The sequence below is a fragment of the Corythoichthys intestinalis genome, chromosome 16 (genome assembly GCF_030265065.1).
Source record: "Corythoichthys intestinalis isolate RoL2023-P3 chromosome 16, ASM3026506v1, whole genome shotgun sequence".
NCBI lineage: Eukaryota > Metazoa > Chordata > Actinopteri > Syngnathiformes > Syngnathidae > Corythoichthys > Corythoichthys intestinalis.
The window spans coordinates 31,391,445-31,406,633 of NC_080410.1; the positions used below are offsets into that span (position 1 = coordinate 31,391,445).

At 38.1% G+C, this 15,189-nt stretch overlaps 1 protein-coding gene across 1 annotated transcript in view; it reads left to right on the forward strand.

The window, feature by feature from the left end:
- The window catches only part of arhgap27l (Rho GTPase activating protein 27, like), an 83,591-nt gene that overhangs the window by 20,508 nt on the left and 47,894 nt on the right, over positions 1 to 15,189 (forward strand). The window contains exon 2 of the mRNA XM_057861442.1: positions 7,163 to 7,279. Within this exon, the coding sequence (XP_057717425.1) occupies positions 7,249 to 7,279 (31 nt within the window). The 5' untranslated portion in view covers positions 7,163 to 7,248. The remainder of the gene's footprint in view (positions 1 to 7,162; positions 7,280 to 15,189) is intronic.

The following is a 15,189-nucleotide window of genomic DNA, read 5'->3' on the forward strand; positions in this document are numbered from 1 at the left end:
TGCTAGGATTCTTTTTTTTACCTCTCTGAGTATTCTGCGCTGAAATCATGGCGTCATCTTTGGTGGACGGCCACTCCTTCAGAGAGAAGCAACTGTTCATTTGTAGACAACTTCTCTGAATGTCGATTGATGAACATCCACACTTTTAGAGATGGTTTTGCATCCTTTCCCAGCTTAATACAAATCAACAATCCTTGATCGCAGGTGTTCAGACAGCTCTTTTGACTGAGCCGTAATGCACATCAGACAATACTTCTCATCAAGACCATTCTTACCAGGTGTGTGTTTTATAGTGGACAGGGCAGCTTTAAACCACTCATCAGTGATTGGACACACACCTGACTTAAATTGTTTGGTAAAAATAGGTCTCAATTGCTCTTTAAGTCTCCTTAAGCAGCGGGTTCACTTACTTATTTTTTCCCCTTCTGTCATTGTTTGCATGCTATCCTCATTAAAATATTTAAAAAACTGTAAATGTTTGGGTGGTTTTAGTTAAAGCAAACACTGTTTTTAGATCTGTGTGATTTTGACAACGATCAGATCACATTTGATGTTGAGTTTATACAGAAATGTGAGAAATTTCAGAAAGTTCAGATACTTTTTCATACAACTGTATACTACTTGAGCTGTCTTGTACTAGCAATCGCTGGCATCCTTTCATTCACTGTCAACCCCTGCCAGGCAAACGGATTGGACGTCTATTGACGTCAATGACTGCCAGTTCGTTAAAAACAAGTGCAAGGTGTCACACAACAGCAACGTGACGAAACGCTACTATATTGTTGTGTGACAAAGACGGGAAACACACACACACTCACTCACATACATTCGCGCGTGTGTGTGTTAAATTTGCAGTGATGCAAGTTTGTCACTTGGCTGTGGCAAAATAACAAAACTTTGAACCCAAAGTCCTATAAGCACGCAATAAGTCACATATAAAAGACCGGGACTGAGTTTGAGCGTGTTTGAGATGTCACTGAGGGGTGGCGACGGGTGGGCGGGGTTTGGAACTGACAGGAAGCAGACACTTCCCTCTGTAAACAAAACATGGCTGAGATGCACCTCCTGCTATTGTTTGCTGTGTGTACACGCACAAAAGAATATGATATTCTATTTGGAGACACAAATGCCAAGTTTGATGTCAGACATGGAAAATGTGTGTGTTCACTCTTTTGTGTGTTGAATGGCATGCGGTGTCTATAACTTTATATGCAGAACTCGTTTTTCATAGAGCAGGAAGAATAAATGACTGAACCTTTGTGTTATTACTGTTAGGGCTGCCATGATGATTCGATTAATTATTAACTAATCGATGATCAAATAAATAAAATAGTGCTGTAGAGTATTCTAATGAAAATTCCAATCAAGTAATCAGATAAAACCTATTTGTTTTTAGGTAAACAGCAATTATAAAATATACATGAGAAAACAAGACATTTCACCTAATATTCAACCATTTTTAGATCATCAGTGTCTTTATTTTAGATGTACTTTGTTGAAAACTGCCAACAATTACATCTCAGATGTGACTGGAAAAAAACAACAACAATAAATTCACTGCTTTCACTCAGAAAATTCAAGATCTTATAAATAAAATAAAATCTTATTTCTTACCTAAAAATCATTACGCTTGATAACACACATCATTTAAAAGTTAGGTGTTTTTTCCTACGTGTTTCAATTAATTTCCATTTGTGTCAAGCTATTTTTAAGTTCTAGTTAAGTTTTAAGTTTAAGTCTAAATTGTAAGTCCTGATAGGATTTGGAGTTTTTGCAGTGTTCAAAGTAAATGTATGATACCTTCTGTATAGGAACACATCTAGCACCAGTGCTACTTTGTGTTTTATCCATCAATGACTACCGAGTTAAAATTGACAGTTAGCTTTATTAGGTTTTTATTTTACACCCTCATCACTCTGCAGCACGGTGTTTTTACAGATTAAATAAAGCCTGTTTGAAAGACACGTTAGTCACACATCGACAGTTGTCATAATTAATAAAAATTTTAGCCCTCTGCAGGGCTAACGTTACGTTAGCAAGGTGCAGTAACATTAACCTTATCTATTAGTAGGGATGCACGATATCCATTTTTTCTTCCTGCTCCTCAAGGCCGATACCGATCCGATAACCGATAATATATATATAATTTTTCAATGTATATTCACCTGAGTTTTTGAGCACCTGTAGGTCAGAAATACTAGTGGTTGATTCAGCTAGTGGTTGATTCAGCTTAGATCTGCCTTTGACCGAACCAGAATTTTCATGATGACATGAACATTATTATAATGAAAAAAACAAAGACAGTAACAAAACTTTGCATACTGGAAAAACAGGAGTGGAAAAAACGCACAAATCCCAATCCCACACCGCGCCAAAAATACTATTAATAGGGCCGATAATATTTTATATTATTATATTATATTATATATCATATTATATATTATCGGACTGATAATTATCGTGCACCTCTATTTATTAGTGCTATGTAACTTAATTTTACCTTGTCCCAAGTAACGCTTCTTCGTTCTCGGAAAAGGGCGTAGGTTTGGTCTCAGCATTGGTAGGGACGATATTACCATAATGCACATAATGCAAGTAATGATCCCAATAAGGGACGACTAGCTTGACTTTGTTGTTCCTCGTGAAGGCTGGCCATATCGCAGTAGTTTTGACGGTTAGCAAGTTTAATGTTATGCTAATTGTTGCAGGTCAGACTATCAGTTGCAAAATTAGTGGTGTTTCCCCCACCTCCGCCACATTGACGTTGTTTTACATGACTTACAGTGGCTGCTGCTGGCCGAGAAAAAAAACCAAAACTTCTAATATTTCTCCTCTCCGAAGCGGGTGGCATGTTGTCGACATGAATCTGTCGGGGTTGTGTGAGTATGTCTGCGTGTGTGTGTGTCTTTGTGGCGGCATGGGTGGCTTCAAGTCATCAGCCAACCAAACGTTTGTTTGAGGGGGAAAAAAATAGACCGGCACATTCAACAAGTGAAAACGGATAACTGTAAGTCTGAACATAATGAAAATAATTCACTTAATAATGGTAATTATTCTATCCTTACAACTTATGGTAAGACAATCTAAATTACCTATATATTAGGGCTGTCAAAATTAACGCGTTAACGGGCGGTAATTAATTTTTTAAAATTAATCACGTTAAAATATTTGACGCAATTAACGCACATGCCCCGCTCAGACAGATTTAAATGACAGTATAGTGAAATGCCCACTTGTTAATTGTGTTTTGTGGAGTTTTGCTGCCCTCTGCTGGCGCTTGGGTGCGACTGATTTTATAGGCTTCAGCACCCATGAGCATTGTGTAAGTAATTATTGACATCAACAATGGCGGGCTACTGGTTTATTTTTTGATTGAAAAATTTACAAATTTTATTAAAACGAAAACATTAAGAGGTGTTTTAATATAAAATTTCTATAACTTGTACTAACATTTATCTTTTAAGAACTACAAGTCTTTCTATCCATGGATCGCTTTAACAGAATGTTAATAATGTTAATGCCATCTTGTTGATTTATTGTTATAATAAATACAGTCCTTATGTACCGCATGTTGAATATATATATATCCATCTTGTGTCTAATCTTTCCATTCCAACAATAATTTACAGAAAAATATGGCATATTTTATAGATGGTTTGAATTACGATTAATTGCGATTAATTACGATTAATTAATTTTTAAGCTGTAATTAACTCGATTAAAAATTTTAATCGTTTGACAGCCCTACTATATATTTGAACTCTTTATATAATGTAATAAGGTTGCTTAAAGTTGGTGGGGACAATTTGAGCATCCTGAAAAGTTGCTAGTGTTATATCCCTACCGTCCCTATGCAAACTTACGCCCTTGCTCTTGGAGTAAATGTGAAAGAGCGGGGGCTAGGCAGGCGCGTTGCGCGGTAGCCCCCAGTCAGGGTTTCGCAGGGTCCAACCGGGGGGTGCGGAAGCGTCGACGGGGCCACGGATAGCTGGGGCCAGACGGGGGTAGTGTTATGCAATCGCTGTCTTACATTAAATAAATAAAACTGTGTTCGCCTTGGTCTCCAGCTTGAAATGCTCCCACATTTTTGACATTTTCTACTTTTTCTTGGTGCCTTTCTCTTTGCTTTCATTGGCTTCTTCGTCATTACCTCTATATTCATGCATAGACTTCATAATATATTAGGGGTGCACGATATCCATTTTTTGAAACCGATACCAATATCGATAACTTCCTGCTCCTCAAAGCCGATACCGATATCGATAACCGATAATAAATATATATTTTTTTTAATGTATAACCTAAGTTTTTGAACACCTGGAGGTTTAAAAAAAAACAACAGCAAAAAACTAGTGGTGGATTCAACATAGATTTGCCTTTGATCTTACCAGATTTTTCATAATAACATGAACAAAACAGTGTGTTTCATTTCTGCACTGCCCGACAGCCAGCTAAAAATGAATGCACTTCCATAAACCACAAGGCTTGGTTTTTTCTAGCTTTTATGGGAAGACACTCGTCTTAATATTGTGAAAGTACAACAGAAAAATATACATATTCAATACTCAATATACAACAAACTGCACAATACACTTATATACACAACTATTATATGTATAGCATAGCACACTAGCTTGAGCTACTAAAGCATTGGCTGGCTTCTATAAGACAACTTATTAAGTTCTGTGCATATGACCCTTCACCACAGAAGTAAACATATGTTGCACATCCATATGTTATAGTAAACATAAAATACTTACAGATCTATATTTCCGATGCGGAAACATAACGAAAAGCATTCACAATTGTCAATGCTACCGCTAGACACCGCAATGTGTATGTGAATGCGCTTGTAATGTGAACCAAACTAGTGTAACAAAAAATAGATGCAGCGAATTATTCTGACCAGCAGGTGGGAGCAATGCCCCGCATATGGTCAACTGCTTTCCCATACTAGTGTGTAAACTGTAGAGCCAGCACAGTACATATTATCGGTCCTATTAATAATGTTATTGGGTTTATCGGGACGACGTCATAATTCCTAATATCGGACCGATAACTATTGTGCACCAGTATAATATATTGACGGGACGCGGGGCCGATTAATAGGGGGCGTGGCATGGCTTTGTTGGCGTGGCTTTCAAAGCTGACCAAGTGGAATCACAGACAAAGAGCTTTTTCCGTTGAAAATTCTTTGAAAAAATGCTTAAATCCCTGAATTCCTTATAAATATGGACGTAAAACAGTCTCGATTCTTGGTTGAAAGCAAAAAAAACGTGCAGTTAGCATCTATTTTACGTGAATATTGCGAACTATGACGCCAATTCTGTAGCGGATAATTTCTCCCATTGATTTTTTTTTCACAAAGTTTCAAAATGCATGCGTGGTACAAAAAATATAATAATTACCTTTAATCCTCGAACACTCCTGAGACAATCCTTCCTGTTTGTATGCGTTACAGCCTTCGTACTTTTTCAACCTAAACCGGCGTTGGATCGCTGCATGCATTTTGAGAATGACTTCGACCGACTGAAGTAGTGTTGCAACGTTTAATCGATTAACTCGAGTATTCGATTAGAAAAAAAGATTCGAATTAAATGTTGCTGCTTCGAGTGTTCGTTTAATTAAAGTGGTGTTGTAATGGTTTATTTTGAAAGTGTTTGCATTCAGTTTTATTGATTTGGGTGGATACACTGCCTTCTAGTCTGCCTCATTTCACATGGCTGAATCCAGTTGCTCCCTGTGAAGACCAACATAAGCTGCGTTGTTGTTTGAGCTAATGTTTTTTTTTTTTTAATGCATTTCTAATTTAGTTTATAGGTATATTCAGCCTATTTTTGTGGGAATATGTGTCTGAACCATTTGTTAAGAGCATTGTTAAAAAGTTGGCATTTTATAGCATTTGAACTAGCGAACTTTTGCTATCTAAGTTAGCCAACTGTTCTTTAGTTGTACATAGATCCTCCTTTATTTTTTATACCGCTTGAGGCTCAGCTCAGGTAATTTAATTTTTCATGTTCCTTATCCGATTACTCGATTATTCAAACTAATGATTCATCGATTAATTGACTACTAAAATAATCGATAGCTGCAGCCCTATACTGAAGCGGACTGTAGGACGGCCTCCTACTAGAAGGCGTGGCGCAGTGTCTGGGGAATCTGTCCTGTCAATATAATTATGAAGTCTATGATTCATGCGTGGTTGCAATCAAATATATCCGATATCTGCCACTTCTCCGTTATTCCTCTACGCAGGTGACGTCAGCTCGTTGCGCCGCATTAAAAGTAGTCCGGGAAAAACGTCATGCCTAGAGCTGGCAAAATTAAACGACTCCTCGAGGCGGAGAATATGCCTCGATCCATTTTTAAAATCAAGTTACTGGAATTATTCGAGTAATCGTCTCAGCTCTAGATTAAAAAACTATTTTGAATTGATTAGTCGATGGAATTGGAGGGGACATTGTTGAATTGTAAATAAACCTATTAATAGGCAATATTTTCTTACTGACTTCTTTCTTAGTTTTAGTTTTACAGAAGAAACAATAGGCAAACTCAATATTGTCTTTTTTTAATGTTTTTTTATTTTTAATATTTATAAGCATTTTTTAAATATATTTAGAAAAAATAAGGGGGAAGTAGTGAACATTTTTTAAATTTTTTAATGTGTTTTTAATTATTTTTCTTATTTAAAGAGCAAATGCTCTGTTGTATTGAAACATATTTTTTTGGAATTCATTTTTTAAGAAAATGACAAAATATTCTCTGATTTCTGTAGTCTTGTTAAAAATGTGTTAAAAGAAAATATTTTTAAAAAAAAAGAATTAAAAAAAAAAAAAATTCAGCAAATATTCTGATTCCTGTAGTCCTCGATTAAAGTATACTGATAATCTTTGTAATGAATCCAAAATTGAAAACATTTGCTTTTGAAAACAATGATAAACTTTCTAAGAGTTTAGTTCCGATGCACATTTACAGCTAACAGGATAAGTCCACAGTAATATAACTTTAAATACCATGTGATTTGTCTTTTGTGTGTTCGTGTTATGCGCAGAACGTGTCCTGACAAGGACGATTGTAAGGGCGGCCAACATTCTGCCGCTAGACATTTTGTGTGCGTGCCGCCACGCGTCATGTGATGTTCTTCTTTTTTTTTTTCTTGTAGCAAGAGGACGGTTGCCCTTGACCTTTCACCCCTCACCAGCGGAGCGGCCACCTGTCCGTCAAGCTTAGGTGCGGAGTGATTTCACCATGGCAACCGCTTCCGCCTTACCTGGAAGAGGTGAGGCCGCTCTCATCTCATCGCTAACATGAGCAATAGCCAGAAGCAGTTGAACTCATTCACTGCCATTGACGGCAATAGACGTTCTATCTATTAGGACAGGGAGGAGACAGCAGCAACAAAAATAGGAAAATAATATTGCAAACAATACTTAAAGGGGAAATTCACAGTGCATTTTGAGAGTTTTTGAAATGTAAAGTGCGTTATAAATAAAATGTATTATTATTATTATTAAATTCAGAATTTTTGGCATTAGTTCAGTGCAGTTTGTTAGTTATTTGTAAGTTTCAGGGCTCTGGAGTGGCTAAGCTAGCGCAAGTCAATGGGGTTTGTTCGCATGCCAATAAAAACAACATATTCGCATATGAGAATCCTCTATGACCCATGCAATCAATAGTGTTGGCTATATTTTCAGGATAACCTTATTAAATTGTTTCATTGCATGTCAATAATTGTAGTATAAACAGCAACATTTGTAATCCAGCAGCTCTGCAGGGAACAGGCTGTCTAGGCAAGCAGGATGGAGTGATGTCACATTGTTTTTTTTAGTGGGAACGAAAGGGACTCGCCATCCCCCAAATCAATCACCCTGACGCTCTTTACTGTTTGCTCTTTGACCACGACGTGGCTTTGTTTGAATAGTTAAATCTGTTAAATGGAACCTCGGACTTAAAGACTTATAGGCTCTAATAAGCCACAATTGTTCTCTTTTACTAAAAAATGTTATCAGAAACACATAAAATATTCCCATTGATTTAAAAATCTGTAATATTTAGTATATGTTTTCACTTACGGAGGGTACCATGTGTTATCCGAGCAATTGATGCTCCGGGTGATGATGTAGTTTGTCACTGTCACTAGACGAACACTACCGGGTTACTCCAACTCCTACGTGGCGAGACATCCAACATTTGAGCACATCGGTTAAAAGCGGCGAGTACTTAATATTTGTGTTTTTATTGAGTCTTTAATTACCTTTTGATTGCCTCAAAATACTTTTTGCATGCGTTTTCCTCTCACACTTTTAAGCATTGTGTTTTCTTGTGGTAGTTTTAAATAGGCTTGTCGCGATAACAAATTTTAGTGGGCGATAAATTCTCTCTTAAATTATTGCGATATGCAATGTTATTTGCCCCCCCCCCCCCCATTTTTTTAACCAATTTACAATAACACAGTAAAAATACAGTATATATTAATAATACTAAGTAATATTAAGTACACCCATTTAAATGCAATAAACGTCTACTCTTAAATTCAAAAATACTTTTTTAAGAAATCACAACGAAAAGCAATAGACCATGCCTCTTTAAACTCATTCACTCCCAGCCATTTTCACCGGAGCAAGGCCCTTCGCTCCCGACCGTTTTTCTTGATTTTGACTGATTTTGCAAGGCCAACAGAAAATTCTGTTCTATTGCTATATAAACATTGAACTAGGGCTGCAGCTATCAAATATTTTAGTAATCGAGTAATCGACTGAAAATTCTATCGATTAACACTAGAAGTCTCAAAGAATTTTTGTACTTCTGTTAGTCCCAAACAATGGCCGATATGGCCTCTCCCCCGGAAAACCCAGAGGTGGCAAAAATGACCCAAGTGCTTTTGAATTGGCAAGTCGTTGTCGGACAGACAACAGCCGTTCATATGGAAATGCAACCACTAGACATACATTAACTTCAGACACAATGACCACAATCCATACTCCATGCCCCTGATTCAGTCCCTCTAAACTATAGACACAATTCCTGCTTTACACTCAAATTGCAGTTCTAAAACGCTTTTTTTTTTCCTTCTTCAAAACAATGTACACATTTGGACCATTCTTGCTGTCGATATGAGTGGAGTATAGGAGAAGTTAATTTGTGTAAAACGTGTCAAACTTCAAAAATAAATGTAATTAAATAAATGTAGCTTGACTTGAACTGACACAAACTATCACGAGTCACGGAGGAGAGGCCAAATCGGCCATTGCTAGGGAATATTAGGAGTGTTTTTCTTGGGAAAGGCCAAGTCGGCCTCTGCTGGGTTTTCTAGTGTTGATCGAGTAATTGGATAAAACATTAATTTTTTTAGGTAAAGAGCAATTATACATTTATATGAGAAAAAAAGACATTTAATCCAATATTGAACCATTTTCAGTCAATCAATGTCTTTATTTTCGATGTACATTGTTGGAAACAGCCAACAGTTGCATCTCAGATGTGACTATAAAAAAAAAAAATCGCTGCTTTCACTCCAAAAACCTCTAGATCTTATTTTAAAAAAAAAAAACAAACATATTTCTTACCTAAAAATGTAATTACGCTTGATAACACACATCACTTGAAAGCTACGTGTTTTTCCCACGTGTTTCAATTTAATATCCATTTGTGTCAATCTATTTTTAAGTACTAGTTAAGTTTTATGTTAGTTTAAACTGTAAGTAGTGATAGGATTCTGAGTTTTTGCAGTGTTCAAAATAAATGTATGATACCTGCTGTATTGGAGCACATTAGGGACCAGTGCTACTTGGTGTTTTATTCAGCAATGACTACTGAGCTAAAACTGACAGTTAGCTTTATTATGTTTTAAGTTTACACCCTCATCACTCTACAGCGCTGTGTTTTTACAGATTAAAAAAAGCCTGTATGTAAGACACATTAGCCACGCAACGACAGTGGTCATAATCAATAGAAACCTAGCCCTACAAAGGGCTAACGTTTCGTGAGCGAGTGACAGTAACGTTATATTTATTAGCGCTGAGAAGTCTACTGCTTAAAGATGGCGGCTGTTTACTAACGCTGCCCAGACTCGGCCGAGTCTGTCATTTCGCATCTAGTCCTAAATGCATGCGATATCTATGAGACGCATCGGACACTACCTGATACCACATCACACATCATGCGGGCGTAGTTTTTAGCAACGTCGGCGTAGTTTGTAGCGGCTGTCGGCTGCGGTAAGTTTTTTTAGTAAGGTATTTTTTTTAACTGCTTCTTCCTCTACGCACGTCACGTCACGTCAGCGCGTTGTCCCGCATTAAGAGTAGTCCGGGCAAAACGTGATGCTTAGAGCAAACGATTCCTCGAGGTGAATAAAATTACTCGGATCAGTTTTTAAACTCGAGTTACTCCAGTTGCTCGAGTATTCGTTTCAGCTCTACATTGAACCCACCAAAAGAAAGATTAGACTCTCTTCTTTCAGCAGAAAAAAAGTAAGTTCATATCTTTTTCCATTCTTTAGAAATCAGCATTAGAAAATAGCTTAGTTTGAGCAATTTTCCAATTTCTGATGAAAAAACGGAGAAAATGAGCTTTTTGTAAACGCGTACATTTCAAGCAACTTTGACTTTAACACAGCTATTTTTTGCATTAGTTACATCCCAAACTTCTGAATAATGTTTTCCTTTTACAAAATATCATAATGAACAAGACAAATAGAGCTTTTGATAGCAAAGTAACAATTTGTTTACACATGACTACTGAGAGATGACGCCTGTTGTCGCCGAGATGACGCCGTTGTTGCCGCGTCTGCCGTGTAAACTTTTCCCTCATCGTTGTCTGCCTCACAAAGATGGATTATTTTTTAATCTCTGCGGGGTCTGTTTGGCAAACCCGCTGCACGGTGGCCTCAGTCGTTTTGCTCAGTCGTCCAGCGCCTGGCATTCCAGGCGTCCTCTCGGTTGTTTTGTTCGGTCGTCGGCCGCCTGACATACTGCTGACAGCGCTCCGACCGTGCTGCCTGGCCTTTCATTGCTGTTGAATCGTGTTGCGGGTCTTTACAAAATGCGCTACTGCCCTCCAGTGGCCAGTTTTATTGCTTTAATATGGGTTTGGAGCCTTGTTTTTTGTTTCTCAGATAGATCGCAAGCTATAGATTCTTCTTGTTTAAAAAAAAAACAAAAGAAAAAAAAACACGCAAAAGATGTATAAATACGTTTTTGGGACAATGAAGCACTTAAAAATAGAACGTATTTATACGTTTCTGGGAGCAAATGAGTTAATTAAAAGACAACAATATCAATACCGCACAGAAACACAGAATAAATAAAATGTCTTTTTTAAGAAAAAATAAAATTGCACTTCAATAACTTAAGCATTTAGGCACAGAAGTACAAAGTTATAGTAACACAAACAATGCCTCTCAACAACAACAAAGAAAAATAGATTAATTAAGTAGCAGTAACAAAAATTTGGCTTCACTAAGGCTAGGTTCATACTACTGCAGGTCTTAAATGCACAAATCCAATTGGTAGCTGGGATAGGCTCCAGCACCTCCGTGGCCCTCGTGAGGAAAAGCGGCATGGAAAATGAATGAATGAATGTCATGTCTGGTTTTTTGGCGTGCCCGTTCAGACTGCCTTTGTCCATGGAGCCCGTTCAAATATCACACAAACGCACTAATTCGCAGTCTGAGATGCGCTCAGCAAAGTGACCCGCATGTGCAGAAGCATCAAAACAAATTACACATGCTAGCTGTACTATGTCATTCCAGGGTGATCATATTTTTATTTCCAAAAAAATGACACAAATAACAGACATTAATAATCCCCGTTTAGTCTTTTATACAATGTTTATATGGATTGATAGAACGCATACACGAACGCACATAGGCCTTGACTTGACATGGGTGTGTCAATTTGCCCCATCTCGGCCATGTAAGCAATACTGAAATATTGCTCATTTGGCGCATAGAATGAAAATCGAAAATTGTCAAGCTTATCCTTTTCTTCATTTATTTTCTTATGACTGTGATCAAGCCCGCTTCTGCATAAAAGCAGAGTTCAAGCTAGAAGCTAATGCACAGCTACATCGCTCCCGTCCTGCCTGCCACTTTCGTTTTGCTGATGTCATTGCTGCATGAATTCCGATTCGGGAGACTTGAAAGTTCAGACCGCCAGCCACATTCAGGAAAAATGCGGCCCAGATCGGATTTTTGACCACATACGAAAGTGACCCAGATCGGATTTGAAATGGTCCACTTCTATGCGACTTGTCTCGTTCAGACCGTCAAGTGAATGCTTCACTTGAGTCGGAAAAACACGAAAAAATCGGATTCGTGCAGTATGAAATGCCTCTGTTATTGCCAATAAAGGGTACATAACAAAGTATTGAGATGAACTTTGGGTATTGACCAAATACTTATTTTCCACAATGATTTGCAAATAAATTCTTTAAAAATCAAACAATGTGATTTTCTGGGTTTTTTCCCACATTCTGTCTCTCATGGTTGAGGTTTACCCATGTTGACAATTACAGGCCTCTCTAATATTTTCAAGTGGGAGAACTTGCCCAATTTGCAGAACTTGCAGAACTCCTCTAGAGCAGTGATGTTTTGGGGCTGTCGTTGAGCAACACAGACTTTTAACTCCCTCCACAGATTTTCAATGGGGTTGAGATCTGGAGACTGGATAGGCCACTCCAGGACCTTAAAGTGCATGTGACACGAAAAAGCATGTTTACATCATAATACACGCGGTATTTTATGCTCCTGAATGATATGGACCGCTTGGATGTCTATGGAAGCAATCGCTATATTTATTTAGTTTTTTTGACTCCCGCGCCATCAAAATGAGTGACTTCCGGCTTCGGTCTTGCATTGAGGAGGAGGGTGCTGTGACGTGTACGGGAGAAGGACTCCTCTTCACTATACAGCCCACTGTTGTGTATGAGGACGAAGGATTCAGCTGATTTTTCAGATTAATACGTTTATTGTTCGCATCACGCCAGCCAAATGGCTGCAGAAAAATCTTGCTGTATGAGGGAGAGGTGTGTGCGCCTTTTTGGAGTTTCAAAAGGTTCCCATTCACCGTGGAAATTGGCCAAAACAAGCCCTACTACTGGGGGACAATTGGACTTACGAGGAAGTGAGTAAACATCTTATTTGTATTATGTCAAATACGAATACAGCGATTACAAAGTAAACACTACAAACTTTCTTTAAATGAAGGACTACTTACGTTTGATCATTGATAGGCATGTAAAAAGCTCTCTTCATGACCATTAGCTGCACGTTAGCTGCACAACAACTGCAGCCGCCCTCCTCCGGGGAACGAGCTGTAAATTGCTCTCCGCTGGGCGGTTTGCCAATCCGCAAAGACATTCGACAACCCAGTCGTCATGTCAAATAATCCAGGCTAGTTATGTGTGATTTTCCGCTTCGAAGACTTTGAAACATCACTCGGTTCGGGTTAGCATGTCGGCTAGCTGTCACACTTCTTGGTTTGTTTACATTCTCCGAAGCCGGGGAAGGGAAATGACATATGTCCGATTTAAGTGTCATAAAACATCGTTCGGGAGGTGCGACAGTAAAGGGGAAGTCGACAGTTTTGACCATTATGTAGTAGAGCTGGGAATCTTTAGGCACCTAACGATTCGATTACGATTACGATTCAGAGGTTTCGATTCGATTATAAAACGATTATTGATGCACCCCCCTCCTTTTTTTTTTTTTTTTAATGTTTTGTACATTAGTTCCAAAATTGTTCAAAAATACTCTCAGGCTAAACCACACTACTATTTCAGTATCAAGTTAACATATAGCAGTAAACAAATATTAAAAAATAACATTAAATAAAAAAACTCCAGTCCCCATTCTGTATCAGCAGCTTTAAACTACATTCAATTAATTTAATGTTGTGAATCAACCGTTAAATCTGTTAAAATTGCTCCCGTTATTCCATAATTTCCCTTTTGTCTACTTTCGACATGTGAAAGTTTTAAAACTATTTTAAAGATAGATTCAAGTCAATATTTTACCGATTTAGGAGTATTTTAGATAAAAAGTTAATTTGGTTTGCTTGGAAGGTTCGCTACAACAGCCTTGCAGGGAAGTGTACTGCTTTAAGATGGCGGCCGTTTATAACGCCCGTATCTAGCTTTTTTTAGATGTGCTGCTAACACTACCAAATCTATATTGCATCTAGTCCTATATAAATGATATCTACCGTAACATCATGTAGCTGTACTTTTAGCAGCTTTTCGGCAGCAGTCAGGTATGTCGTTGTGTTTTTTTTTTTTACCTCGTTGCATGAGTTGAGCTAGAGCCGTGAGTTGAGCATTGGCATTACCAGAGGGGCCGGGTAATGGGAAGCATGACGTTTAGCTACTCTCGCTCCGTTCCTCCCGAAGACCGCGCGGCGCGGCGCGCTGAGTGTTGTGTACTTCCGCTTTACTTCGCATATTTCAATAATCGGAATTTGGATGTTTGTGAATCGTTCTCGAATCTTCCACGGCCGAATCGCGAATAATCTAAGAATCGGAAATTTTGCACACCTCTATTATGTAGTAATTTTGCCATGTCGTCCTGAATAAGTGCATTTTTATTATTTCATATTCCATTTAGCACAAGACTGTTATTTGTCATGACCATGCCATTTATTTAGCAGTTGGGGAAAACACTTGGATAAAAAGAATATTCTGTAAAAATATTGAAATAAAGAGACAGAAACAATGACATTTTGCAGATCTCTTCGTCGCGTTTTCCTCGTTGTGAATAGTACCCCCTTGACGGGCTGACTGGTCCTTCTCAAACCATTTATTTAGCTATTGGGGAAAAATACTTGGATAAAAAGAATATCCTGTAAAAATATTGGAGTAGAGAGACCGAAACAATGACATTTTGCAGCTCCCCGTTCTGAATAATTCCCCCTCAATGGGCTGTATAAAAACCGATGAGCCCAGTCTCCCGCTGACGTCATCCATCTGTTGGGGACGCTTGAGCCCTATAATGGTAGGCGTGGCTAACCGGCAGATTAAAAGACTAATTTCTCGTCATCTGCGCTTTGCTAAATTGTTGTATATAGTCGAATCGTCTCACAATATGATTCTAATTCACATAATAATGCTATTCAAGACTTTTTTTCTCCTGTCGTATACTATTTAAAATGCTTCTTACGAAGCCACTCCTTTGTTGCCCTGGCTGTGTGTTTGTGA